General features: G+C 43.9%; 2 protein-coding genes across 2 annotated transcripts; both read left to right on the top strand.

Moving 5' to 3' along the window:
- The first annotated feature begins 3,883 nt into the window (after nucleotides 1–3,883).
- LOC125988961 (galectin-8-like) lies at nucleotides 3,884–18,938 on the top strand. The gene is made up of 5 exons (XM_049754865.2): nucleotides 3,884–4,108; nucleotides 6,974–7,150; nucleotides 12,117–12,202; nucleotides 12,282–12,459; nucleotides 18,272–18,938. The coding sequence occupies exons 1-5, from the start codon at nucleotides 4,088–4,090 to the stop codon at nucleotides 18,416–18,418; spliced, it is 609 nt and encodes a 202-aa protein (XP_049610822.1). The 5' UTR covers nucleotides 3,884–4,087; the 3' UTR covers nucleotides 18,419–18,938.
- A 2,769-nt stretch (nucleotides 18,939–21,707) lies between these two features.
- Nucleotides 21,708–27,320, top strand: LOC125988899 (extracellular matrix protein 2-like). The gene is made up of 10 exons (XM_049754667.2): nucleotides 21,708–21,985; nucleotides 22,044–22,183; nucleotides 22,778–23,005; nucleotides 23,073–23,325; nucleotides 23,729–23,844; nucleotides 24,778–24,910; nucleotides 24,994–25,151; nucleotides 25,253–25,392; nucleotides 26,468–26,794; nucleotides 26,860–27,320. Exons 1-10 carry the CDS (start codon nucleotides 21,802–21,804, stop codon nucleotides 27,047–27,049), a joined length of 1,869 nt encoding a protein of 622 aa, XP_049610624.1. The 5' UTR covers nucleotides 21,708–21,801; the 3' UTR covers nucleotides 27,050–27,320.
- The last annotated feature ends 510 nt before the right edge of the window (nucleotides 27,321–27,830 follow it).

Below are 27,830 nucleotides of genomic sequence, written 5' to 3'. Positions count from 1 at the left end.
ATTGCCCCCCGGCTGGGCGCCTGCACATTGGGGTTCACCACGGTGAACGAGAGGGTAGCCTCCTTCCGCCTTCGGGTGGGGGGACGGGTCCTGACTGTTGTTTGTGTCTATGCACCAAACGGCAGCTCAGAGTACCCACCCTTCTTGGTGTCCCTGGAGGAAGTGCTGGAGAGCGCTCCTTCTGGGGACTCCATCGTTCTACTGGGTGACTTCAATGCTCACGTGGGCAATGACAGTGAGACCTGGAAGGGCGTGATGGGGAGGAACAGCCCCCCTGATCTGAACCCGAGCGGTGTTCTATTATTGGACTTCTGTGCTCGACACGGATTTTCAATAATGAACACCATGTTCAAACATAAGGGTGTCCATGTGTGCACTTGGCACCAGGACACCCTAGGCCACAGTTCGATGATCGACTTTGTAGTCGTGTCATCGGATTTGCGGCCGCATGTTTTGGACACTCGGGTGAAGAGAGGGGCGGAGCTGTCAACTTTGTTATTTTCTGTTTACAGTTCTTCTGTTCCCTTTTAGCTATTCCTATCTGGTGTCTCTTTGATTGCTTCAACATCGATAAGTGTCTATTTTGTTTCGCTTGTTTCTTATTTTTGTATCGTGTATCTGTTTATGTATGTATACATACACACTCGTATATATGCATATATATAAATATGACAAATTAATATTTAGCTTGTTATGCTTTTGTTTATTTACTTATATATATATTTTTTTTTTCTGTTTTTTTTCTTTTCTTAAACACTTGAATGACATTTGACTGCACAGCACTTTGTTTGTTCTGCACTTTGTTTGTATATATAACAGGAGTGGAGCTTCTTACAAGCCCTAGGCTTCGTCTCCCTCCTTTGCACTGTTATTGCTATAATAATATGTGCTAAACAATAAACTAAACTAAACTAAACTGATCACCACCTGGTGGTGGGTTGGCTCCGATGGTGGGGGAAGATGCCGGTCCGACCTGGCAGACCCAAACGCTCTGTGAGGGTCTGCTGGGAACGTCTGGCGGAATCCCCTGTCAGGAAGAGCTTCAACTCCCACCTCCGGCAGAGCTTTTCCCACGTCCCGGGGGAGGCGGGGGACATTGAGTCCGAGTGGACCATGTTCCGCGCCTCCATTGTTGAGGCGGCCGACCGAAAGTGTGGCCGTAAGGTCGTTGGTGCCTGTCGTGGCAGCAATCCCCGAACCCGCTGGTAGACACCGGCGGTTTAGGGATGCCATCAAGCTGAAGAAGGAGTCCTATTGGGCCGTTCTGGCTGGCGGGACTCCGGAGGCAGCTGACAGGTACCGGATGGCTAAGCGGAACGCGGCTTCGGCGGTGGCTGAGTCAAAAAACCGGGCGTGGGAGGAGTTTGGCGAGGCCATGGAGAATGACTTCCGGACGGCTTCAAGGAAATTCTGGTGCACCATCCGGTGTCTCAGGAGGGTGAAGCAGTGCAACATCAACACTGTTTGCAGTGGGGATGGCGTGCTGATGTCCTCGTCTCGGGACGTCGTGAGTCGGTGGGGAGAATACTTCGAAGATCTCCTCAATTCCACCTACACGCCTTCCATTGTGGAAGCAGGGCCTGGGGACTCTGAGGCGGGCTCTCCAATCTCTGGGATTGAAGTCACTGAGGTAGTTGAAAAACTCCTCGGTGGCAAGGCCCCGGGGGTGGATGAGATCCGCCCGGAGTTATTAAGGGCTCTGGATGTTGTGGGGCTGTCATGGCTGACACGCCTCTACAACATTGCGTGGACATCGGGGACAGTACCTCTGGATTGGCAGACTGGGGTGGTGTTTCCCCTCTTCAAGAAGGGGGACCGGAGGGTGTGTTCCAATTACAGGGGAATCACACTCCTCAGCCTCCCTGGTAAGGTCTATTCAGGGGTGCTGGAGAGGAGGGGCCGTCGGGAGGTCGAACCTCGGATTCAGGAGGAGCAGTGTAGCTTTCGTCCTGGCCGTGGAACAGTGGACCAGCTCTACACCCTCAGCAGGATCCTCGAGGGTGCGTGGGAGTTCGCCCAACCAGTCCACGTGTGTTTCGTGGACTTGGAGAAGGTGTTCGATCGTGTCCCTCGGGAGGTTCTGTGGAGGGTGCTTCGGGAGTACGGGGTGCCGAGCCAACTGATAAGGGCAGTTCGGTCCCTGTATCACCAATGCCAGAGTTTGGTCCGCATTTCCGGCAGTAAGTCGGAGTCGTGCCCAGTGAGGGTTGGAATCCGCCAAGGCTGCCCTTTGTCACCGATTCTGTTTATAACTTTTATGGACAGAATTTCTAGGCGCCACCGAGGCGTTGAGGGAGTCCGGTTTGGAGACCTCAGCATCGCGTCTCTGCTTTTTGCAGACGACGTGGTGCTGTTGGCTTCTTCAGGCCGTGATCTCCAGCTCTCACTGGAGCGGTTTGCAGCCGAGAGTGAAGCGGTCGGGATGAGGGTCAGCACCTCCAAATCCGAGTCCATGGTCCTCGATCGGAAAAGGGTGGAATGCCCTCTCTGGATCGGGGATGAGATCCTGCCCCAAGTGGAGGAGTTTAAGTATCTTGGGGTCTTGTTCACGAGTGAGGGGAGGATGGAGCGTGAGATCGACAGGCGGATCGGTGCACCGTCGGCAGTAATGCAGACTCTGTACCGGTCCGTTGTGGTAAAGAGAGAGCTGAGCCAAAAGGCAAAGCTCTCAATTTAGCGGTCGATTTACGCTCCTACCCTCACCTATGGTCACGAGCTATGGGTCGTGACCGAAAGAACGAGATCCCGGATACAAGCGGCCGAAATGAGTTTTCTCCGCAGGATGTCCGGGCTCTCCCTTAGAGATAGGGTGAGAAGCTCGGTCATCCGGGAGAGACTCGGAGTAGAGTCGCTACTCCTCCACGTTGAGAGGTGCCAGATGAGGTGGCTCGGCCATCTCATCCGGATGCCTCCTGGACGCCTCCCTGGGGAGGTTTTCCGGGCATGTCCCACCGGTAGGAGACCCCGGGGACGAAAAAGGATGCTCTGGAGAGACTATGTCTCTCACCTGGCCTGGGAACGCCTTGGGGTCCCCCGGGATGAGCTGGATTAAGTGGCTGGGGAGAGGGAAGTCTGGGAGTCCCTCCTGAAGCTGCTGCCCCCGCGACCCGACCCCGGATAAGCGGAAGAAGATGGATGGATGGATGGATGGATGGATGGATGGATGGATGGATGGATGGATGGATGGATGGATGGATGGATGGATGAAATTCACGCCAAATTCTCCAAAATTTCACTTGACACTTCTCATTTCTACATTTCTCAAGTAATTTAACTCGTTCCAACATCAATCTGGAGCATTCCCCAATAATTTATTCAGCTTCTTCACCTTCACACGCAATTTCTCCAGAAACTGCATTTTCTAGTTACTATGTGGGGTCGAAAATAGAGAGTAAAGAAAATCAGCATTAGAAAAAGTTTGCTTGTCTGTCCGGACAATCTAGAAATCCAGTCGGCCAACAATGTTCCGGCAGCGTGTCGCTGACATAATTGACCACTGCGCTCTCCCATTTTAGAAAGTTGGTAAAGATAGACGTTCGTGCGCCAGTAAGTAGTTTGATAACGTTGACGACTGCGTGTTGTGTTCTCTGAACATAACTTAACAGTTGCCACCACTGGCCGTGTTTTTATTTAGGCAAAGTCGAATAAAAAAAGCGGGACTTTTGGGAATTTGGTTAAAGGCTCTACACGGCAACGTAAAACGGGACAGCCAAAATTCTACTTCAGTAATGATCATGACTACGTTTGACACCTCTGCTTGATCTCATACCCTGTTTGTTGTCTTGAGCACAGGAGGTGTGTTATTAGTTATTTATTATACTTTGTGACGTTGAGAAGCAGTCAGCCAACCCCACTGCGTCGTGGCTACGAAATCTGTCGATTCCTTCTGTAGCCTTATTTAGTGGGCTCTTTTTGAAATGTCATCCTTTTGGTCTTAAAAGCAACGCAAAGTGCGTCACAAAAACAAAGAGGCAAACAACCACCAGCGGTCGAAAGCTCGTCAAGAAGGCACCCGCCCGTACGAGGAAGTCCAGTTTCAGAATCAGATCCGACATCAATTGCTGCTGACGTCTATTGAGCTTGAAAAATGGCTACACCTAATCGTAACGTGAGTTAATCCAATTTTTGTCTATGTAGCGAGAGCATGTCAGGCATGTTGCAGTCTACAACTTATCCACATCTAGATAGACACATAGTTAGATTGACAGACAGACAGACAGACAGACAGACAGACAGACAGATAGATAGATAGATAGATAGATAGATAGATAGATAGATAGATAGATAGATAGATAGATAGATAGATAGATAGATAGATAGATAGACAACATGCCATTAGTGAACTTGTGTATCATGCATGTAAGCGACATGTGAATTGTGATGCTAATTTTGCGTTTTTGATGCCTCAAGACATCTGTACTGCCTCTTTTCTACAAAATACTAGGCAATAGAAATGTTCATTTAATGGCAAGATGATGTATTTAAAAATACACCGAAAAAACATTTTAGTTGAATTCACTCAATTTTATTTTGTCAAGTGGTTGCAGTTGCACAAACTAAAATCATCTGCATCCAGATAAAATTTAAAAGTACAAATATTGTGAGCACACTGAAAAAAAATGTGTAATGAATTTACTCAATTTAATATTGTCAAGCAGTTGCACAAAATGAAATTATCTGGATTGGGATAGTCTCCTTAGAAATGTATCTCAATGTTTTTATTTGACATACACTTGAGGAAATAAAATTGAATGAAGTATTTACACATTTTTTCAGCGTATTCACTGGAATAAAATGTTGCCGCATGTGTTATGTCATCACTTCTACCAGGGCTCCTGATTGCCCTAAAATAGGAGGTATTATGCCTCCAATATTTGAGACTGTACAAATAATTTCATTTACTTATGAAAGATCCGGTAATTTTCAGATTTGTTTTTTGGAAATTACGATTGAATGTTTTTTGTTGCTGACAATGGGCATGAGTATTTACTTTGCAAGCCTGTAAAGTTTCTACTTGCACCCTTAAAATTCCATGTTAGGTGCCACTGTGTTCACCCAAAAAATGGAGTCTGGAGCTCTGTTTTAAATCTTTATGTCATTCTTTCTCTTATTTGTGACATTTAAGATGACAAGAACATTGATCTTGCTTGCTTGGTTGTAACAGTCAAATTTCCAAAGCACAGCTATGTTCACATGCTTCTGCATTCCTTGGTCCTTAGAAACACCAGGAAATTGGGGGTCAGTTCATTTAAACCAGGGCTGAAAACTATTGTTCACTGCATAACATTCTCGTGAATCTATTCATACTTTATTCTTGTTTTAATCCCCATTATTTTAATCTCCATCTCTCATTTACCTATTTTATTAGACTGGTGCTTGGTTTTAATCATTTTAATCTTATGTTTCATTTAGATTTAATTATGATGTCTTCATCTTTTGTTTCTTTTTTTGTAATGCTAAATGTTTTATGTAAAGCACTTTGAATTATCTTCTATATAAAACATGCTATACAAATAAACTTGCCTTGCCTTTGTGTCACGACTCACCCCCGGTGCTTTATTATGTCTGTTACCATGGTTTCTGTTCGCGTCGCCCCTCCCCTCCTGTGTTACCTCACAATCATTGTAATCTCAGTCACCTGCCTCTTGTTACCTGTCTTGTATTTAAATCCTGTCTGTGTGTCACTCCCTGTCGGATCATTGTCAATGTCACCCGGTCTTTTTGTTTCACGTCTCTGTTCAGTTTCTGTTGTTGGGGTTGTTAGTAAGTAATGTCAGTTTACCTAGTCTGTTAGTTTGGTCCCTTCAATAAACCCTAGTCCAAGCTGCACTTGGTTGCCCTGCTCCATCCACTTGTGACACTTTGTTACATGGTGATCTCATCCTAAAGAGACCAAAGACTGTTTGTTATCTGCTGGACATAGTTTAATATGACCAATTTTTAAAAACATTTTTTTAACAGTAAATAAGCCCAATCCTCTTCCCCACTGACCCGCTACAACAAATAGGTGATAACAATTTTCGTCACGGGCGCTCCACTTACAGATTTTCAGTTGACATTTTACGTCAACAACATGCACCTATCATTTCTCCGAACTGCTAATTTCTCCGTGCAAACTAACCAAACTGTAGATTTCAATAACACCTTTCTGACTTATTGCAAATAGAGTTTGAATAGTTGGAATTTTCATTCAAGATATCTAACAGTATTCTGACTAGTAGTACTAACTTGGAATTATGGTGAAGTAAAACGTCCATTCATTTTCTGTGCCGCTTGTCATCGCTAGGGTCCCCGCTGACTTTAACCAACCAATGGGTAACACTGAACTTTTCTCTAGCCAATTGAAGCGCACACATAGACTATCAACCATTAATATTAAGAATTAAGAGTTCACTTAACCTACCATGTACGATTGGGGAATGAAGAAGAAATGGTGAGAGGATGCAGACAGACTCCAGGCAGTCAGACCAGAGCCCAAATTTGATTTTGAACTGTGAGGTGACGGGCAAACAAGCTCTCCACCATGCTGCTAAACTTTGAGCAGAAGCATTGTGTCTCTGAAGTGACCCAAAAACTTGTCCGCCACAGTTGATAATTCCCAGAGAAAACTTTTATTGCTCACAGCTTGCTCGTCTATGGCTCGTGAGACAAATTTGAGAATCTCAACTCAATTCTAATCTACGCATTATACATGAAAGTTAAATTAATAACAAATATACAGTATTAAAAACAGTTTAAACAATTGACATTATTTTGGGTGGCGTGGTACTGTGCATCAGTCGTACCGTGTGCAACAACAACTTAATTATATCCAGTTTGAACATTGAACACGTACACACTATTGCGAATCCCTGTCCAAGCGGAAGCCGGAAGGTGTTGATTATGTTTGAGTTCAATTTCATTTCACTTGAAGCATAAAGCATGACACGGATTATTGTTCTGACTGTATTATGTATTACACATTTGTCTGCAGCCTTCCTCTCCTCAAGCATCAGTGCAGACCCGGCATGTGGCTATCCTCATAGCTATTCTGTTGACTATCCTGGTTGCCATCTTGGTCCTGTTGCCACTGTTCATCTTAAAAAGCCCAAACAGCAGCAGTGAGACAGGTGAAAGCAACACGCTCAAATCAAAAGACCACACAGACAAGGTAAGCCCTGTGGTTACTAGCAGGAGTAGGATGTAACCAAGTTGCCTCTGTTCAGTGTGGATGACCATAACCAAAATTATGTGTGTGAGAAACTTAAGGTGTGTGAGAAGTCCACGGTGTCCTAATGCCTGCAGATGGGACAAGTGATACGTCTCCTCAACTCTTGGGGTGTTTTCACACCTGGACCCCTTTAAAAGAACCGAACTCAGACCTCTTTAAGTGGACCGAAAAGTGAACCAAGAGGAAACAAACTCAGTTCTCTTTGTGTTCACATTGTGAGTGTGTTTCAAAGAGGACCGAGTTCTCTTTCTGTTTTTGCGCCTGCAGTCACGTGACCAATCTACGGCAAACCAAGGAGGTTACAATACAGTGCAAAAAGGCTAAGTGAACCCAGTGCGCTTTGTGTTCACAATGCACAGATTAGGTGAACCGTACCGTTGACTTTTTAGCGAACCGTACTGAGACCACCTCCTGAGGTGGTCTCAGTACGGTTCATTTTAAAGGGGTCTGAGTACAGTTGGCGTGTTCACATATGCACAAAAAATGCTGAGTCATCGATCTGAGTTCGTTTAGAGGGCTGAAAGGGACCAAATGTGAAAACACCCTTAAATACAAGACAGTCAACGAGAGGGAGGTGACAGCAATTACACTGATCAGAGCACAGGAGGGGAGCGGCGAGCACACAGACACGCGAACCAAAACTATGACATTAAAACAAGGAAACGAACTGTGACAGGTCTTGACAGTAAGAATAACCAAATGTAGCAATGTAAAGTATAATATCAAACAGGTTACCTGATTGCTTAGCGTGTGGTGTGTGCTTTGCTTGTGCTTGTCTGTGCCTCTGCTGCTTGCTGCTCTTGGCTGGGTTCGATTTTGATGTTTTTTAGACTTGGCGTGATCATCGAATGCGGTTTTACCTTCATATTTGAGGAGAATTTTCATCGGGCCCAGGAAGCAGCTAGCATAAAATGGATCGCCTGGTCATGGTCTTAGCCACATAGCATATTTCTCCTGTTTTAACCAGTCATCGTTAAAACACGTCAAGTGTTTATATTTTTTTCTTTTCTGGCCTGTCATCACCTCGTCATCCGTCTCTCCCCCCATTTTCACGATAAAATTTCACTCTTTTCAGTGGATCCTTTCCTTTCTCTTTATCATATGGCTACACACTCTCCATTTCCACCTCACCATTCCCAATGAGCCCCCACCACCTCAAATGAGTATGCTATGTCATTTTTCTAGAGCCATTAAGGCTGTGCACAAGTTTATGGACGTAGGCATGCTACAAATAAACTGAAATACACATTTTGCACAATATGTACAACATTCCTGGATAGCTCAGTGTCCCGGATTTAATTTTTTTTTTCCGGGTCAGACCATGAAAATTTGGGACAATAAGGAAAATCCGGGACAGGTGGCAACACTCGGAAGGATTCGCCAAAAGACTTTGTTTCATAGAGAGTTCAATTCCTTCAATATATGGAAATGACGAACACAGTAAAGCCGTGAGCTTGAGATGACACAAAAATAATAAACTATATTTGACTTTCATATTACTATGTTTCTATAATGCTCTCGTTTTCATAGCATTAGCATCAGTCTTTCTGCTGATTTTAGCGCTGTGCGCTGTTTTCACTTCTTGTGGGTGTATTTTAAGTAGTTGTATCAGATTAATTGCATACAAAGTGCTGTATTATTCTTGGGAAACATGATGTGTTAAATGCATTTGTTAGTTTCTCGCTAACGCTAGCGCTAGCATTTCATACTTTGCAGTTTGACTGCAGTGCTTGTTTACAAGACTTGTTCATAAATATTGTGAGGGGATTTATTTTATGTGTATGGGCAAGTCTTTTAATCAATCAAAAAGTTTGCGTCGCAAGTAAACGCTACTTCTGCTAAAAAACTACAAATATGTCCGACCAGAAAGGGAGGTGCACATCTTGCGGCCTGGAGGTAGCAGGATGTGAAGTATCTCATTTGCATTTAAAGCGACTGCACCAAAACAGCTTGGTCTGAGCCCCTCCTCAGAACGGGGGTAAAAGAGGGGCCTGTGATGCTATGATGACGAGGAGTTCAGCCAAAAGATTTGCTGTTCCATTTTGTATTGACTACAACTGAATGAGTCAAATGTAAAAAGGAAGGATTTATAACCATGATATGTCAGCTTTAAATTAGCATTGGAAATGAAATCAGTCTTTATAATCAGTATAATTGCTTCTAAATCCACGTTAAAAACTATACATTTGTCCATTTTAAACCCTTATAAATCATTTATTGCACTACTTTTAATTTCTTTGTGCTTTTAACTAATTCAAATGTATTTGTTATCTCCGTTATGAACGGCCTGTGTTCTATTTGCTATGGTGCTTTTGGTTGTGTGAAGCACATTGAGTTGCCCAGTGTATGAAATGTCCTATATACTGCCTTACCGAATACTACATCCACCTTTTTAAATAATATTTCTTGTGGAACCCATGAGCAAACATTAGTAAACAGAGTATATTGAAATCATATGAAACCACAAACTATTATTAATCTCTAGAAACAGTATTACATAATGCCACTACAGCCGAACCTTGATTTTACGCGCTTCAATTCTATGCGACTCTGTCTAACGTGGTTTGGTCGTAGACTCCAATTTATGAAGATATAAAGACCATTGTAAGCTAAATGACTAGCGCGTAAACCTGAGTGAATTTCTGTGACAGGTTCAGCTGTATTTAAACGACCCGTGTGTGTTTAGTGCCATCTCGTGGTTAACTAATATAATGCAGTGACCTGAATTCATAGATTCAAGATTGAAGAGTTTTTATTCGCCATGTTTGAGCGTGCCAAACAAGGAATTTGACTTCGGTAAATCACAGCCTCTGTTCAACATTTAGGTGACTAACAACACTCAGGACATGTGAAAAATGGCCAATATTCTCAAACATCCCCTGATCTTAAACTCCTAAGAGGTCAAGGAAAAACTCAAAACTCCAGCTAGGGGAAATGAGAAACCTTGAGAAGAGACCACAGATGGGAGGGTCCCTCTTTCAGGATGACCAGGCTGCAATGGATGCAGAGAGGACACATAGTACAAACAGTGTAGACCAGGGGTCTCAAAATCCAGTTCTCGGGGGCCGCATTCCTACATGTTTTCCAAGTTTCCCTCGTTAATGTCACGTCTCGTCCCCAACTGCTCCACTGTCTCTGTTGTCTTGGTTTCTGTCTGTGTGCTCGCCCCGCCCCTCCTGTGGGCCCATGATCAGTGTGATTGTTCCCACCTGCCTCTCGTTACCTGTCTTGTATAAAAGTCCTGTCTGCCCCTCTCTCCCTGTCGGATCATTGGTATTGGTTTTGGTTTTGGTCATTGGTTTTGGTTGCTGTCGTTCGGTGTTGGCGTACTGTCTTGATGCCGTCATGTCCTGCTGTCTTCTTGTTTCACGTCCCGGTCAGTCAGTCAAGTTATTGTTTGTTAAGTCATGTCAGTTTGCCTTTTGAGTTGCTTTAATAAACCCTGGTCCAAGCTGCACTTGGTCGTCCTGCTCCATGCTACAACCGACCGTGACAGTTGAACACACCTGATTCAATTATCAGGCTGCTGCAGAACGTGAGGATGAACTGATCATTTGAATCAGGTGTGTTTAACAAGGGAAACTTGGAAAACATGTAGGAATGCGGCCCCCGAGGACTGGACTTTGAGACCCCTCGTGTAGACAATCCAAAAAACGTGTGGAGAGCAGGATGTTATTGCACAGTAATGACTCTGAGACTAAGAGTGGTGGTGGCGCATGCATTTTGAAGCACCACGGTGCCACAGAGAGAACAAACATTGCTAGTTTGTTCTCTCACTTTGACACAACTGGGTGAATGGAGGACTCAGGCACAGAGTGTCACGTCTTGTCCCCAGCCGTTCCACTATGTGTCGGTTGTCTTGGTTTCTGTCTGTGTGCTCGCCCCTCCCGTCCTGTGTGCCCATCATCAGTTTGATTATTCCCACCTGCCTCTTGTTACCTGTCGTGTATATAAGTCCTGTCTGCCCCTCGCCTCTCGTCGGGTCATTGTTTTGTTGTCGTGTCGTCTTCATGTCCTTTTGGTTCCTGTCGGTTTCAAGTATGTTTTGGTTGGGAAGTCATGTTGTTTTGTTAAGTCATGTCAGTTTACCGAGTCTGTATTTTGTTTTCGCCAATAAACCCTCGTCCAAGCTGCACTTGGTCGCCCAGCTCTATTCCGATTCGTGACACAGAGATGAGTTGGCCGTCAAGTCGGCAATTTATTCAAACATTAAGATTAAACACCTCACACTGAGAAACAGTTAAACACAAAGCACTCCAAAAGGGAGCGTTCTTGACAAAAGTACAAACAACCAATGACTGAAAAGTAACAAAAAGGTCGTACTGTAGCCGAGCATGAACATCACCTTGTTCAAAGAACAAAATCAACACAATGCATAAACTCACAACAAATTACACACCTGCAAATCAGTGTGACTTGTGCTGTTGCCTTTGCGACACCAGTTCAGATATGCATTATCACAAATTTACACGATAAATCAGGTATGTTCGGACCTCCACAGCCTCAAAAGGCTGTTTGCTGATGCTGCTGCTTTTTTGCAGCCTGAAGGAACTGTGTCACCTCATCCAATGAATCACCAGAGTGCAGCACGTATGCCTGTGCTCTGCGTGAGGATGCAATCACATGCACTGGGAAGTTATTTTTCTTCGAAAATGCTACGGCAGTGCAATATTGTATGTGTAAACATGGCCATCTTCATCAGGGTGGCACAGGGGGTGGCCATCTTCATCAGGGTGGCACAGGGGGTGGCCACAAGGCTTTGATGGGGGTGGTGGCAATTGCCACTCCTGGCTCTGCTGGTGCTTCTGTACAGTATAACCTTTAATTCCATAGCATGTCACTTGTGTTAACTCTTGACAGAATTCACACTGTTCTTTTTTTCACAAATTGCATTCTCTTGTTGTAGGGTGGTTCAACCAGGGAGCTCATTGGAGGTCTTAGTGTGGGCAGCATTATAATCATCAAAGGGCGAGTCAATCGGAACCCAAAACGGTACTAGGTCACATCCAATGTATAACAAATAAGGGTGTGCCCCTGACTATATATTTGCACTTTTGTTTTTGTGTTGCAGTTTTGACATTGGATTGATGATGCGCGATGGCAACAGCATTGCGCTGAACCTGAGCCCTCGCTTCAACTGGAAAGGCGATGTGAACGTGTTTGCGCGGAACTCCCTTCTGTCTGGTTCCTGGGGCGTGGAGGAGCGCCAGATAAAGTCCTTCTCCTTTAGACCGGACGATGACTTTCAGGTTACACTGAACACTGTCTTTCTGCACACACCTCCATTACAACAACTCCAATAAATGTTTGCTATGGATATTCTGCATCGACCAGGTTTTGAGGGAGGTGTCTTCCTGCAGAGTTTCTTTAATACCATCATATTCAGATAAATGTTGCCCATCCATTCACGCCTGGTTATCCGAGAAAGCGGATTCCCATAAGAGGTTCCCCCCTTCCCCCAAATATACGGGGTTTTATGTTTTCCCTTGCCCTCTTGCGGGTTTATTTAGATCAGGGCATTTACATCATTATTGTTATTATTATTTTTATTACGTGGCATTGTGTAGCAATGGATAGCACGTCTCACAGTTCGGAGGGTGCAGGTTCGATTCCACCTCCGGCCCTCCCTGTGTGGAGTTTGCATGTTCTCACCGTGCTTGCGTTGGTTTTCTCTGGGTCCTCCGGTTTCCTCCCACGTCCCCGAAACAGGCTTGGCAGGCCAATTGAGCATTCCAAATTGCCTATAGGTGTGAATGTGAGCGTGGATGGTTGTTCATCTCTGTTTGCCCTGCGATTGGCCGGCAACCAGTTCAGGGTGTCCGCCGCCTACTGCCCGATAACTGCTGGGATAGGCTCCAGCACCCCCGCGACCATCTGCCATCTGATGTGGAGGAGTCTGCGGGGGCAACTCAGGTGGAGATGGTTGAGCAGTCGGGCGTGTCTGCTGTAGACCGTGCAGGTCTTGCCAACAAAGACAAGGGTGGTAAGAATCACTGCGTGGTAGACCTTCTGCGTGGTGGACAGACCGAGTCCCTTTTGCTCCCACATGTTCTCACGGAGTCTCCCGAAAGCAGCGCTGGCCTTAGTGATCCTGTTGTTGACCTCAACGTTGATGTTTACCGCTCGTAAGACGGTAATGCCGAGATTGGAGAAGTTGTCCACTGCCCGTAGCTTCTACCCTTTGATTGGTATATGAGGCTATTCGTACGGCTTTCCTGGAGCAGGCTTGTACACTATTATACAGATTGTGAGATCACAGTTGTGAGCTCTGAACCCAAGGTTATTTTGTCTCTGTCTGAATAGATTTTGTATGATAAAAGGCATGTTAAGTTTAGAGACTTTATACATGTTAACTAATGAAGAGTATCTTGCAGCTTGAGTATTCCCCAAAAAATAATTAACAGTCTATGTGAGCACTGAGGTATGAGCGATTTATGAATAAGCCAGGAAAAGACCAACGCCATGACCATTGGACAATACCAACACCTTCCAACGCCCATTCCAAGCCAAATAGACAACATGTTAACAATTTCACGTACCTTTTAAGTAACCTCTCCTTCCAAGGCGCATGGAGAAAGACATCAGGAATAGGGTTAGGGTTGGAATAGGCAAAGCTGCAAGAGTGTTCCAACGGCTCAGCAACATTTAGTCATCAAAGGCATCACTATGGCCATCAAGCTACGTCTCTGTCAGTGGTCATTTCAACAGCGCTCTATGTCTGTGACAAGTGAAGAGCCAGGATTACTAACAAGTTGGAATTCTAACACTGAAATTGCATCAGATTGACGATTTCATGGGGAGACCGAGTTGTGAAAGGGCTTCTTGCACCAATGTCATTGTTCCTGAAAGGAGAAAGATAATGACTCTGCATACTCATACTGCAACTGCTAAGAAAGAGACCGGGAAGTGTGGCAATAGACTAGATGCCAGACAGAAGAGAGGGAGTCCAAAGAAAACTAATGCTAAAAGGCTTCTTTGTGTTTGGAGGCGACTACAGCCTCCAGCACGGTTTGCGTTCTGATTTTGTTTAGTTCATGTGGAAAAAAAATCTGATTTTGTTTATATAAAACATATAATGGAAGGCATTTTCTATTGCTAGCGATCACCTGTCAATCACAATTCATATTGATATTGAATTACCGCCCACCCTTTTGTAATGTATTACTATGTTTTTTCCCCCCATAGTTTTCATTACACACACAGGTGCACGTACGCGCACACATGCATGCACAAGGTGAAGCCAATTAACCCAGAAGTGGGTTGTTAGTAAAGTGGATGTCAATAGTTACCGTATTTGCCGGTGTACAGGTCGACTCGGTGTATAAGTCGACCCCCTAAAATTCGACGGAAATTTACGATTTTATGATATATCCTTTGTATAAGTCGAGCTCAATTGTTGCATTATATTAAACTTCAAAATTCAATATGCAAATTTTATTGACGAAATGTGTTCAAATTCCGGGAGGCCGTGCGCATGCGGCTGTTTATAAGCACCGCGGAGGAGATCCCGGCCGGCGAGCTCGCGCACGCCGCCCGGCACCAACGGGAGGCCGGAAATAGCTCCAAGCCGAGCGGATCGGCACTTTATAAGCACCGCGGAGGAGATCGCGGCGCCTCTTTCGACTTCCAGCGGCCGGCGAGCTCACGCACCCGCCCGGCACATCCGGGAGGCCGTGCGCACGCGCCAAGTGGCCGAAAATAGCCCCCGCCGAGCGGATCAGCTGTTTATAAGCACCGCGGAGGAGATCGCGGCGCCTCATTCGACTTCCAGCGGCCGGCAAGCTCGCGCACCCGCCCGGCACATCCGGGCGGCCGTGCGCACGCGCCAAGTGGCCGAAAATAGCCCCCGCCGAGTGGATCGGCTGTTTATAAGCACCGCGGAGGAGATCGCGGAGCCTCATTCGACTTCCAGCGGCCGGCGAGCTCGCGCACCCGCCCGGCACATCCGGGAGGCCGTGCGCACGCGCCAAGTGGCCGAAAATAGCCCCCGCCGAGCGGATCGGCTGTTTATAAGCACCGCGGAGGAGATCGCGGCGCCTCATTCGACTTCCAGCGGCCGGCGAGCTCGCGCACGCCGCCCGGCACCAACGGGAGGCCGGAAATAGCTCCAAGCCGAGCGGATCGGCACTTTATAAGCACCGCGGAGGAGATCGCGGCGCCTCATTGGACTTCCAGCGGGCCGCGCACTCGCGCACGCCGCCCGGTTCAAATTTTCTAAGTGCAACGCACAATGAGATGCATGAGAAACGGCCTTGGTTACCATCACATTTGAAGCGATGAATACGAAGTTAAATTTTATGACTCGGTGTATAAGTCGAGGTCAATTTTTTTCGGTCGATTTTGGATCGAAAAAGGTCGACCAATACACCGGCAAATACGGTAAATCAGTCAGCTAATGAGCTTTAAATGTTTATCTACCGTAATTGCCGGACTATAAACCGCACCGGATTATAAACCGCACCAGCTAAAATTCAGGGATATTTCTTTTTTTTTTCTTACATAAGCCGCACCGGACTATAAGCCGCACTTGCACACGAGTTTTTTACAAAGAAAGACAGTACATAGAAAGCCTTTTTAACGTTTTAATAACATACTTGAACATGTCTTACTAAACATTGCCTGTGACGCAGCAGTAGTACCGCAGCAACGCGGAAGTGTGCATGCGAGTTATTAGCAAAGAAAGACTGGACACCGAAAGTTTTTTTAAAGCTTTAATAACATACCCTTAACATTTCTTTCCAAACACTGCCTGTGACGCGGCAGTAATACCACAACAACACGGAATTAACACAGCAAAGTCACTGAGACGCGGCGGTAATGGCGGCGGTTACACAGCAGCAACACGGTAGCACAGCACGAACAGGGCTGGTTAAAAAAAACATACCAGTAAAAGTACAAAAAGAGCCGTCTTCATCTTCCTCCTGTGCACTGAAACCAAGTCTTCCTCCTTAGTGTCCAATTGGAATAGCGTTAGATATCCTTCGCCTCACACTTTCTCAGTCTCTTTCATCGTCGGTTTTATGCATTTCTTCGAGTGTGAAGAGGTTCTGTTCATGCTAATCTTATTCATGCACGAAGCGCTACATTATATTAAACTAGCGAGCGACACGTATAGCTTAAAAGCGGCATCATATTCATTTATTTTATCCCCCATAATGACGGTTTGTGTATAAAAGCTTCCTGTCTTTGTGTGAATGTGGGTGTGTGCGTGATGCGCGAGACGATCACGTCTTCTTCGGCGCATTATCTCTTCTTCGTCTGTCTCGCTCTTGATTCCTGCTAGAGCGCCCCCTGGAGAGCGGAGGCCCTAAAAATCCATAAGTACGCTCCAGAGTAGACACAAGATAATGTCATCAACATCGACTGCCTTTGGCTTAAAAGCTGCATCATATGCATTTATTTTGTCCCCCATGATGACGGTTTGTGTATAAAGGCTTCCTTTCAGTAATGTCCGTCTTGATCGCGTGATGCGCGAAATGTAAACAAAAACTAGCACGTCGTCTTCAGCGCATTATCTCTTCTTCGCCTGTCTCGCTCTTGCTTCCGGCTAGAGCGCCCCCTGGAGACCGGAGGCCGTAAAAATCCATAAGTACGCTCCAGAGTAGACACAAGATAATGTCATCAACATCGACTGCCTTTGGCTTAAAAGCGGCATCATATGCATTTCTTTTGTCCCCCATGATGACGGTTTGCGTATAAAGGCTTCCTTTCAGTAATGTCCGTCTTGATCGCGTGATGCGCGAAATACAAACAAAAACTAGCACGTCTTCTTCGCCGCATTGTCTCTTCTTCGCCTGTCTCGCTCTTGCTTCTTGCTAGAGAGCCTCCTGGAGGCCGGAGGCCGTAAAAATCCATAAGTACGCCGCGCTGCCGTTTAAGGTTCAAAGTAACCTTCTGAATAAAATGCATTAAAAGTTCACATTCATTACAACCTGTTTTTGGTGAGCAAAATGTCAGAAGAATTGAATTTAAATGCTGATTGATTGGGTTTTAATACAATGCAGATTACTTCACTGGTTTCTTTTATTGATTTAAAAGAAACCAGTGAAGTGATTAAAAAAAGGAAAAACAAGATGAACTTAGTACAATTACAATGCAGATTGTCCAAACAGCGCCACTGCTTTGTGTAATCTTTTGAGTGATGTGGCAGCGTAAGAGAAAGGGTTTAGAGCACAGGTGTCAAACTCAAGGCCCGGGGGCCAGATACGGCCCACCACATCATTCTATGTGGCCCGCGAAGACAAATTGTGCATCAAATTCGTGTGTCATTACTAGAATTGCAAATTGTCTTCACTTTTAATAATAGCTTTTTTTAAAAATATTTGACCAGTTTTTACTCGTCTGATTTGAAAACGAGTTATTTGTCAGTTTGTTTTGTAGCTTTTACTGTATATAATAGTGTTAAGAGTAAAAGTGATCAAGTCATCACAAAAATCACGAAAAAAATCTTATATAAGCCGCACCTGACATAAGCCGCAGGGTCCAAAATTGTGGAAAAAAGTCGCGGCTTATAGTCCGGCGATTACGGTATATGGAAACAAATTTATGCCATGACGCATGAAAAGCCTTTTGCCGCAGAGAGGACAGATATTGTGTATAACCAACATATAACCAACTTAGATCTGATTCTACCCTTGGCTACAATGCCGTTTTGGCATCTTAGGGTTGCGAATCAAAGTGACGATTTTAAGTCTTTGTATATGCCCTTTGGCAGCCACTGTATGGTGTAGACACTCTGATACTATATTCTCTCCATCATTTTAATCAAATAGAGTCTAATCTGTTGGACTATGACATTTGACGGACCAAGAATCCTTTTCGAATGACGACGGATGGACGGACGATTATACTGTATTATGAAGGATAAGGGTCCTCAAGTCATGGACTGTAGACGGACGAGCAAAATTTGGTAGCACTTCCAAGTCAATTGTTATGTCCCCTGACATTGACGTGTGAACAGTCAAGTTTGTGTACATTTCCAGAGTGTTGTTCTAGAACATGTTTACTGGTTGAAGCTCTCTAAGAGGCCATGTTGCTCACTGCTACTGTCTTGTCATTCAGATACGCATCTCCTGTTTCGTTGATGCTTTCCATGTGACTGTCAACAACAACGACCAACTGGAATACAAATACAGAGTCGGCTTAAACAAGATCACACATGTGAAAGTGAGCGGTGATATGACACTGGTAGACGTCAGTAAGAATTGACAGCACGTCAACAACGGAAGGACCACTTCATGTCTGGATATCATGTATTTATATGCTAGTATTCATATAGATTAAGGATTGTATGTACAGTACATGTACTAATTTAATAGATACAGATTAATTTTTTGAAAGGTGTATGATATAGAAGCACGAAACCAATTACAACAAAGTCTTTCCCACACGTTACAATATACTTCATAATCAGGTAACAGTTAACTCTTGTTAAGCAATAAAAATCACATTTAAAACACTTGAACACAGGCAACAACAGCACAAAAGATTTGTTTTAGTCTTGGTTTGGTAGTGTTGGCAGGTGTAGTTAAGTACGTAATACCTTAGTGTACTGAATGTAGACAGCAGTGGGTCGTACTTGTATGTGCCATAATTCCAATGATGTAAAATGACATTGAGATGTATTGAATGTGCTCCAGATTTGTTTTGAAAATTGATGTTGATCTCTTGTTGATTTTAATTTGTATTGTTTTCTCAATTTTTTTCAATAAAACACCATTTCAAAATATTCACTCCTCTTTGTTTAAGGTATTCGATAGGATCTTATTTAGAATTTATTTTGTAATATTTCTCAAGTGTCTCCCCACATACCACTGACTTGACTGTATATTAATATACATAAACCGTGTGCTCTGTGGGACCAGAAAAACCTCAACCAATCATTGTCGGCGTGAATAATGGCAACATTATTCTGATCTTTTCAATCAGTTTTCCGTATTTCATTTCCTTGTTAAGTTAAAGTTAAAAGACCCAATGATCACATCTGGGTGTGGTGTCCTCTGCATTTAACCCATCCCCGTGTGATTTTGATCCACCCTCTGTGGGAGAGGGGAGCAGTGAGCAGCAGCGGTGCCGCACTCGGGAATCATTTGGTGATCTAACCCCCAAATTCCAGCCTTTGATGCAGAGTGGCAAGTAGGGAGGAAAGGGGTCCCATTTTTATAATCTTTGGTATGACCCGGCCGGGGTTTGAACCCACAACCTTCCAGTTTCAGGGCGGACACTCTACCAATAGGCCACTGAGCTGTATTTGTTGGTATCCATGCTCGCTCACATTCCTGCGCCAAGTACATGGCGCATAACGTGATTAAAACTTTTTTTTTTGGACCCTTTGGCTTAGTTGTAGCGTTCCCTGCTTGACTTTTGACTGAAAACGGCTGATTAACGTCGTGATGAAGAAGGTTCTTGGAAAAGCAAGCCTGATTTTCACATCTTTTAGAAGCGGAGGAAACTGAACAACAAAACAAAACGCGAGTTATTCTTGGCGATTTGGTTTTTCGTTGGCTCGGTGGGTAATGCCACAAGCACTCTGTTAAAAGCTGTTGTGATTGTTTTGAAGTGACATTTTGATTAATTGCGATACAGTGAATTACAGTATTTTCCCAGCTAGTTTGGAGCACCAGAATACTGTCTAGTGGTTTAGTGTCTAGGGTAGTGGTTCTTAACCTTATTGGAGGAACCCAACCCCGACAGTTTCATATGTGCATTCACCGAACCCCTCTTTAGTGAAAAAAATATTTTTTTCAAATTCAAGACATCAATGTTTATTTATTAATGGTGCACAAAATGAGCCATTCATGAACATCACCTTGCTTAAAGAACATAACCAACACAATGCATGAACTCAAAGCAAATTACATACCTGCAAATCAGTGTGACTTCTGCTGTTGCCTTTGCGAGACCAGTTCAGATATGCGTCGTCACGAATTTACACAATAATTCAGGTGTGTTCGGACCTGCCGAACCCCCGAGACTGACTCACCGAACCCCTAGGGTTCGGCTGAATCCAGATTAAGAACCACTGGTCTAGGGTATTTGGCAGACAGACCTTTGTGTGTTCGCCTTGTACCGCTATGCCTCACTTGTTTGGTGTTCCACTTGGTTAAATTTTGGGCCCCCTACTGTTTTCATTGTATTGGCTGCCTCTAAATTACAGCTTAAAAAACATGGCAGTAGTTCTTTCCACTTCTTTGCAAATGTCACTCAGATCAATTGTACAGTATGCCCTACTCAGCACTAAAATCACTTTCTCGTTAAGGGTTAGAGTTTCTTGAATTTCAAGTTTGCCCCCAGTGTCCCAGGTATAGCCAATTCCTGTTGACTTTAGCTCCCTGGCCTTATCTTACTGTTTCTTACTTAATTTTTGATTTAACTGTTTTTGTGACAAATGTTCTCTCCACATGCAGCACTTTGTATCCAGCAGTGGTTCTTTTAAAATGTTCTATAAATAAAGATGAGTTGAGTAATTACAGATACTATGACTTGCTGGCGGCTTTTAGTCTTGTTTTCTTATTACTTTTTCAGAGAAGTGTGTGAAGGGCCCACCAGAACCCGAGTGTTTCAGTGTTTAGTGGTGATAAACTGTTCCATGTGGCATTTGTCCACTGGTACTGCCAAGGATTTGGGGCCCTGAGAAAATATAAATGCTTCCAATGCACGCAAACTGGAAATACTGGGCCCTTTGATTTGTCACCACTTTTCTCCCCTATTTGGCACTCCAGCATTTGGCCATTTGTCTGCAGCATATGACCCAGGGTTAAGGCACATTTCAAACATGTGTGACTTTGCTAAATGGCCACACATGACAGATTTGGGGGTGTAAGTGGAGTTCCTGACTGAATATATTGTGGCTGTGGGCAGGTGTCAACCCACAGTGAAAGGACCCGGCTGGTGGCACACTACCCGTTGTGATGAGCTGAGACAGCACTGTGTCAAATTGTGTGCGTGCACATGCATTACATGTGTTGGGAAGATAACGACGGTGGGTCACATCGTTTGTTTCCGCGTAGTCGTGTTTGTTTTCATACATAGATGCTAGTGGAGCTTTGCCAAACAGGGTTGACTTTGACATGACCCCATGACCACAAATGGAACGATCCACCTCTGGGAAAGGACCTAATACACGTATACTGCACACATAGTATGTCAATATTCAAAAGGGCAAGACAATATTGCTTTTTCAAGGGTAAAACCAAAAAATGTAATGGATTAATAATTCCCATAGATTGAATATATGCATGGCATGTTTACCTCGAGGTCAAATGTTTGCCCCTTAGCAAGTGTGAGGCAGACAGTAGGTAGGAAGAAGAAGTGGGAGACGAGACGAGGAGGAGCCGGGCGTGTCTGTGTATATCATGCTCAGTCGAACATGGGCCTCTATTAACAATGTGAGATTTTCTTTTTTTACCTCTCCACCTACAACATAACTTGTACATGCAGCAGTCACTGAGTTGGCAAGGCAGCAGAGTGAAGCCTAGCACTGATTTTACCTGCAGCGTTCATTATCCCACTTTCTGGCCGGGAATAAAAAACCTCTGAATTTTCAGAACTTTAGCTTTTGTTTTTGGTACCTCAGTGGACTACTATCAAAAATGCCACAGCTATGGTTAGTGCTCATTTTGTTGAGTGGCACAGTTTTATCTGGACAAAGCTTGTCACATGATGAAGAAGTAGGGCTGGAACCCAAATCACTTAAACATGAAGAAACAGCAACCAAAGAAACTGGGATTGATACCAGGATGAAATTATCAGATTCTGACCTATCTCCCCTTGAAGGTAAGTTATTCTCGTGACATACATAGAGTCATATTTAAAACGACATATTTTTTCAAAGGTGAGGGTAGAGGAGACAATCCCGTCCTGATGGTGACAGAAGAGCAGAACCAGGAACTCCTCAAGGCTGATAGACAAAGGAGAGGCGCCTGGTGGAAGAGGAAACATGCTGCCAAAGTGGATTCCTTTGCATATAGAATAGTAAGAAGTCATACGTACTTTTTGTGTTTTTCTTCAGACGTAGGCTCACCAGTGGTGTGAAAATCATTAGAACCACCGTTCAAGATGCTGCTGAATGATCGAATAACTGCAATTTGCACTTTAAGTTTATTTATTATTTGAAATTTTACGTGGGGCACCGAAAATTCCGATCCAACTGTGGAATAACGTCTTTTAATGTCTTTTTGTGATCGGTGGTCTGCCTATAGAGGACGAAAACTGCCAAACAAAAAAAAGGAGAGGGGAAATAAAAACGAAGATAAAAATATAATTGAAAAAATAAAATGTCAAATTATATGGAATTACAGAATGAAAATAAATACAAAAATAAAAAACACGTAAACATTTACGATAAGTAGCAAAATAAATGTGAAAATAATACAAAAATAAATGTAGACATACAATAAATATTGTTTTATATATTTTTATTTGCATTTTAATTACATTTTAATTACATATTTTTATGTAATATGTACGCTTTTATTTATTTTGTGGGATTTTGTTTTGGTCCTCCATAGTTTGCGTCTTGAACTTTCTACCATGAAAATTGAGAATCAGTAAAGCAACTATTTTTAGGCAGGTTTAGGGCGACGCCTGGTGGGCTGGAGGATGAGCAAAAAAGGAGAGGAGAGCAGCATGCTAATGGCTGTACTGAAGGCGTTTCATGATGAGAAGAGGCAGCTAATGGATCAAGAGAAAGCACACGGGAAACAGGAGGAGGAAGAGGAAGAGGAAGATGACGACGACGATGATGACGACGACGACGATGATGACGACGAGGAGGAGGAGGAAGATGAAGAAGAGGTTCAAACTTATTGAAGAAGTTGTGTTTGATGTTCAGTGAAACACCTTGCTGACTTGTTTGTCTCAGGAAGAGGAGGAAGAGGAAGGAGAGGAAGGCAATGAGGAAGGGAAGGAGGAGGAGGAGGAGGAGGAGGAGGAAGAGGGAGAAGAAGAAGAGGCAACTGAAGCTCCTGGCAATCAGAGCGAAACCACAAGCATCTCACCGGAGTCTCCCGTGGGTCAGTGCCAGACTGACAACACTGAAATCAACTGCAGGGATGTAGGCATGGCTCACCTGCCAATCATCCATAACCTGGAGGTCACCAAGCTGGACGTGGGAGGTGTGTTCACTGGTGAACTTTGAAATCTAAAACATTTATTCTTTATGAATTACGGATCCGCCTGCACCTCCATGCAGCATTTGTTGGCAAAGGTAATTTTAAGAAAAAAAGATGGATGGATAGAGCAAGCCATTCCCTACACTTTATATTGTTCAATGATTTGTAAAAAAAACTAAAAAACACCTGACCTACATTGGGACTGACTACTAGTATCAATTTGACAAAAAAAAAAAAAACAGCAATAACAAAAAGAAATTCACTAAATTTGTACATGGGAGGTTTATGCCAAATAGTAAGTCAATTGTCTATTGTTGTTATTGAAGTAATGTCCCAATGTCTGCATATTGCAACTCTGCCTCTGTATTACAATAAGCACTTCATCCTTCCTCTTTGTCTCACCAAGACAACAACATCAGAGTCATTCCTTCAGACATTTTCTCCGGTATGCCAAAACTGGAATCCCTGGACCTGAGCAAAAACCAACTGGACGATGATTCATTCAGCCAAAAACCGCTGTCTGTGAGTAGTTTTGCACCTACATGTCTTTCCAGTCACTCAAAATAGTGCAAGCCTCCAAAAATGTCCACGTACCTTGTGGCCAAAACGTCACACAGTGGAGCTCATGCATAGAAATTAGGTCTTGCAGAACCACTTCCAGTAACATGGGCGCCTTTCAAAGCCAAGGGGGCAGGAAGAACCAAAACCACGCCAAATGCAGCTTTGTGATAACATAGGCATGCGCAGAATTCAGATTAAGTTATTTCGGCGTACGATTGGCGTCATGTCACAAAAAGTATGAGTGAGTTTTTATTGTCTTTTACTGATGTAAAATTCAAACGGGCCCTCGCATCTCATTAAAATCAAAGGCACTCTTAATCCCGTATGATTACAATAATTTGAGAGCGAGTGCTGGGAATCACATTAACTCATCTTTCCTAAGAATAACCTTCGGTCCAACCTCAAATTGACCACAGGCCAAACGCACACAAAGATCCCGACCGCACTTGAGTGACCCGCTGCTTCTCGACCAATCATTACGCGCTGCCGTCGGAGCACTCTGACGACATTGGCTGCGGGGATTTGTTGGAAAACAGCTGCGGCCAATGACGAGGAGGGAAGGAAATTATTTTTACGGGTGCTGCCCCCCCCATCCCTTTCAGTAATGACAGAGGACTGATGGACTGGCTTGAAGGACACAGCAATGGATCCAGTCCGCAGCTTTTAGATGACACGCATCGACCGCCAAGGCTTTTGCTCAATGCCGCATTGATAGGCCGTACCAAAAATACAACATGATAGATGATATAAAAGAGTTTTTTTGGCTTTCTTTCACTTGGATCACTTCTTTGAAGTCTGTAATTCTATCTTCAGGATGAAAATGATGGCGTTCAAGACAAGCATTTATTTTGTTCTTTGGCCTTTTCACTGCTCTTTCTGATGTGTGCTCTTTAGAACTTGACCTCTCTGAAAAAGCTGAACTTAGATGGCAACCAGCTCACAATGATCCCAGCACTGCCGCCGGCTCTTGAAGAACTAAGTGTGAACAACAACAAGCTAGGCACCTTGTTCCATCAATGCTTCGCAGGTCAACATCACGTCCATGTACATCAAAGAGCAAGTAAGTTTCCACATGGGAATTGATTTAAATGATAGCTTTGTCACCTTTAGGGTTGGCGAACCTGATAAAACTGGAGCTGGAAGGCAACGGTCTGCATGAGGGTGGCGTGTCACTCGGAGCGTTTAAACCGCTCAAGGGGCTTCGGCACCTCACACTGGAGAACAATCGCTTTCGCTCTCTCCCTCGGGGCCTTCCCCGTTCTCTGCAGGTGCAAAAGTTCTTCCTTTCAAAGTTCAACCAACACCACCACGTTTATACGGATGGATGGATAGATTTGTCATTCATTCTTTCTGTCCTTCTTTCAAACAGACTTTAGATATGGATGAAAATCTGATAGAAGCGCTGACAGAAGAGGCACTCAGGGGCTGCAGTAATTTGAAAACGTTGGAGCTGAGTCATAACCTTCTGCGTGAAGACGGCCTTGCACAACATGTCTGGACCCGCCTTCAGTAAATTCATCCATAATTATTGTTTCACGACCTTTACAATATATATATATATATATATATATATATATATATATACACACACATACATTTTTTCATACATCATACTGCAGTTCCCGTGTCAGGCACAAGGGGGTAGGCCAGTGTCTTATACATTATGCTACTGCATGCATTTTGATTGCGGTTTTAACTTGTGGCAGCCAAAGAAACCTTCACTGACAGAGATCATTTACTATTCATGATATCAGTCCCTACACATCAAGCTATGATGCATACATGCACACACGCAGCCAAGAAAGAAAACGATACAAATTAGAGCTTACAATAGTTCATTTTGAGTTCCCATCATCGGCGTCAGTCAAAATGAATTATGTACTTTTGTCCCCCCCCAACCCTCTCCCCTCTTTCACAATGACAGGCTCACAGATTCTCAGGCTGAAGGTTGACCATGTGTGTGTGGAGATGAGTAGCCGTGTAAGCGAGGGCAATTGCATGTCTCAATGTGATTGTGAGGGTGTGTGAGTTTGTGTGTGTGAGTCGTGTATAAATATAGTTAATTCCTGTGGCTTTTTCCATTGCTCCCTGGGATTCTTCTGAACCACGTCTGGAGCTTCTGAGAGAGCAAAACTGCAGAGAAAAAGCACAGTATAAATTGCTAAGCGATGCAAAACGAGACAAATACAGGACATCCATTAAAAATGACGCATTATATTTTGTTATATATATTTTTTTCATGCAACACACTGCTAAAAGTGTGTTTTCCACTACAGATATTAACAAATTAACAACTGTTAGATTTGAATTGGCTGAATGAGTGTTCATGAAATCAACTAGCAACAAGTTTGATTTATTTTAAACTACTTGGGGTTTCAAAGAAGGGGGTTAAAAGTAGATTTGTGGTTTCAAACTCACATTAGGGGTTCAAAGTAGGATTTTAAACTCAGATTGGAGATCAAAGGTTAAGGTTTCAAATTAAAGTTAATTTTCAAAGTAGGGTTTCAACATTGGGTAAGAGTTTTAAACTCAAATTAGAGATTTCTTTTATTTAAATCCAGACTGAAGGATTTTTTTTCCACAGGAGACTTGAAGTCTTGGACCTGTCTCACAACCAGCTAACATCGATGGCCATGAATCTTCCTCGCCGTCTCCTCAAACTGAAGCTCCAAAATAACAACATCACCCACATCCCCGCTCAGGTTTTCCGCCACCTGCGGCCCGGCTTACGCTCACTTCATCTGTCTCACAACGCCTTGACGGACGAGGACGTCGATCGGGGCTCTTTTGTTGGAACGTTCCGTTCGCTCGTTGAGCTCCTGTTGGACGACAACTACCTGGGGGAGGTCCCTCGTTGGGTTCGACAGTTTAAGAACCTGCAAGTGCTGAGGCTGGACAACAACTATATCAGGTGCGATCGCATTTTTATTTTTTTTTATTTTCAAAGTTGTAATTTGCAATAATTGGTGTTTACAGGCTGGTGAAGCGCTGGGGAGTGTGTCACCCCAGAAATTCTGGCTCCACCTTAGCGTCAGTCCACTTAGAAAATAACCTGTTGGCAGTGGACAAGATTCCCTCGAATGCCTTCGCTTGTCTTACAGATGCTCAAGGACTTGTCATTTACCCTCAACGGGGAGATTTGCCGGAAATTCAGACGCAAACATGATCTTGCCAGACTTTAGCAAAGTTTTGCATTCATCTCAATACACTAAAAACACAAACATGCTACAGTTGTGATGCACTGAAGAAGCTAATCGCAGCATACGAAGTATGTATGTATGAAGTCCGACTCAATTCATATGTTTCTCAGCTGAACTTTTGTCTTTTCAATTATTTACATTAACTTACAGGAAAGCCAGATTTTGTAGTTTGCTTTCACTACCATTGAGAAACTTTTATATTTACCTTTTCCTTCATTAAATTCCTTTAAATATAAATAGAGGGTGAACTTGTGTTTTCATTTGTATAGTCAACAAATATTTGGGCTTATTGGGCAGCACTTTTTTTATATGATAAAAATGTTATATATTTCGATCACGTTAGCAACATCTGTCTTCCGTTAAATGTGTTTTTAATTTTATTTGTTTATCTCACTCCCACTGCACAACGTTGCCCTCAATGCCCTTTAGATTGAGCCGAATCTGTGTGATGTGAGTGTAAACTTGGCCCCTAATTGTTGGTTTGCGGATTCATGTTGGGCGTGCTTCTGTTTTGGTTTTACGTTCATGTCGCTCTTATCTCGTTATGAACATCACCTGTTGCCCCTCTAGCGGAGTCGCTGATGGTGTTGGGGTGCACTTGCTTGCCTTGTGTGCCGACACTGTGAGTTCGAGTTCCACGTATGACGGTGCGCGTGTGTGTGCGCGCGCGTGTACGTGTGTGAGTGACAAAAAAAAAAACTGTTGCCCTTCTTCTTCTGTGATGAGTCTTGTACTTTCATTCCACCT

The sequence above is a fragment of the Syngnathus scovelli genome, chromosome 2 (assembly GCF_024217435.2).
Source record: "Syngnathus scovelli strain Florida chromosome 2, RoL_Ssco_1.2, whole genome shotgun sequence".
NCBI lineage: Eukaryota > Metazoa > Chordata > Actinopteri > Syngnathiformes > Syngnathidae > Syngnathus > Syngnathus scovelli.
The sequence above is the reverse complement of the archived record's forward strand: the minus strand, read 5'-3'. Positions and strand labels throughout refer to the sequence as shown.

Excerpts from the sequence above, each read along its gene's own strand:
- LOC125988961 (XM_049754865.2), top strand. The coding sequence starts at position 4,088 with ATGGCTACACCTAATCGTAAC. Across the intron at positions 4,109-6,973 it reads TGGCTACACCTAATCGTAAC|CCTTCCTCTCCTCAAGCATC; the intron begins GTGAGTTAATCC and ends ATTTGTCTGCAG. Across the intron at positions 12,203-12,281 it reads GTCAATCGGAACCCAAAACG|TTTTGACATTGGATTGATGA; the intron begins GTACTAGGTCAC and ends TTTGTGTTGCAG.
- LOC125988899 (XM_049754667.2), top strand. The coding sequence starts at position 21,802 with ATGCCACAGCTATGGTTAGTGCTCATTTTGTTGAGTGGCACAGTTTTA. Across the intron at positions 23,845-24,777 it reads TCAGCCAAAAACCGCTGTCT|AACTTGACCTCTCTGAAAAA; the intron begins GTGAGTAGTTTT and ends TGTGCTCTTTAG. Across the intron at positions 24,911-24,993 it reads GTTCCATCAATGCTTCGCAG|GGTTGGCGAACCTGATAAAA; the intron begins GTCAACATCACG and ends TGTCACCTTTAG.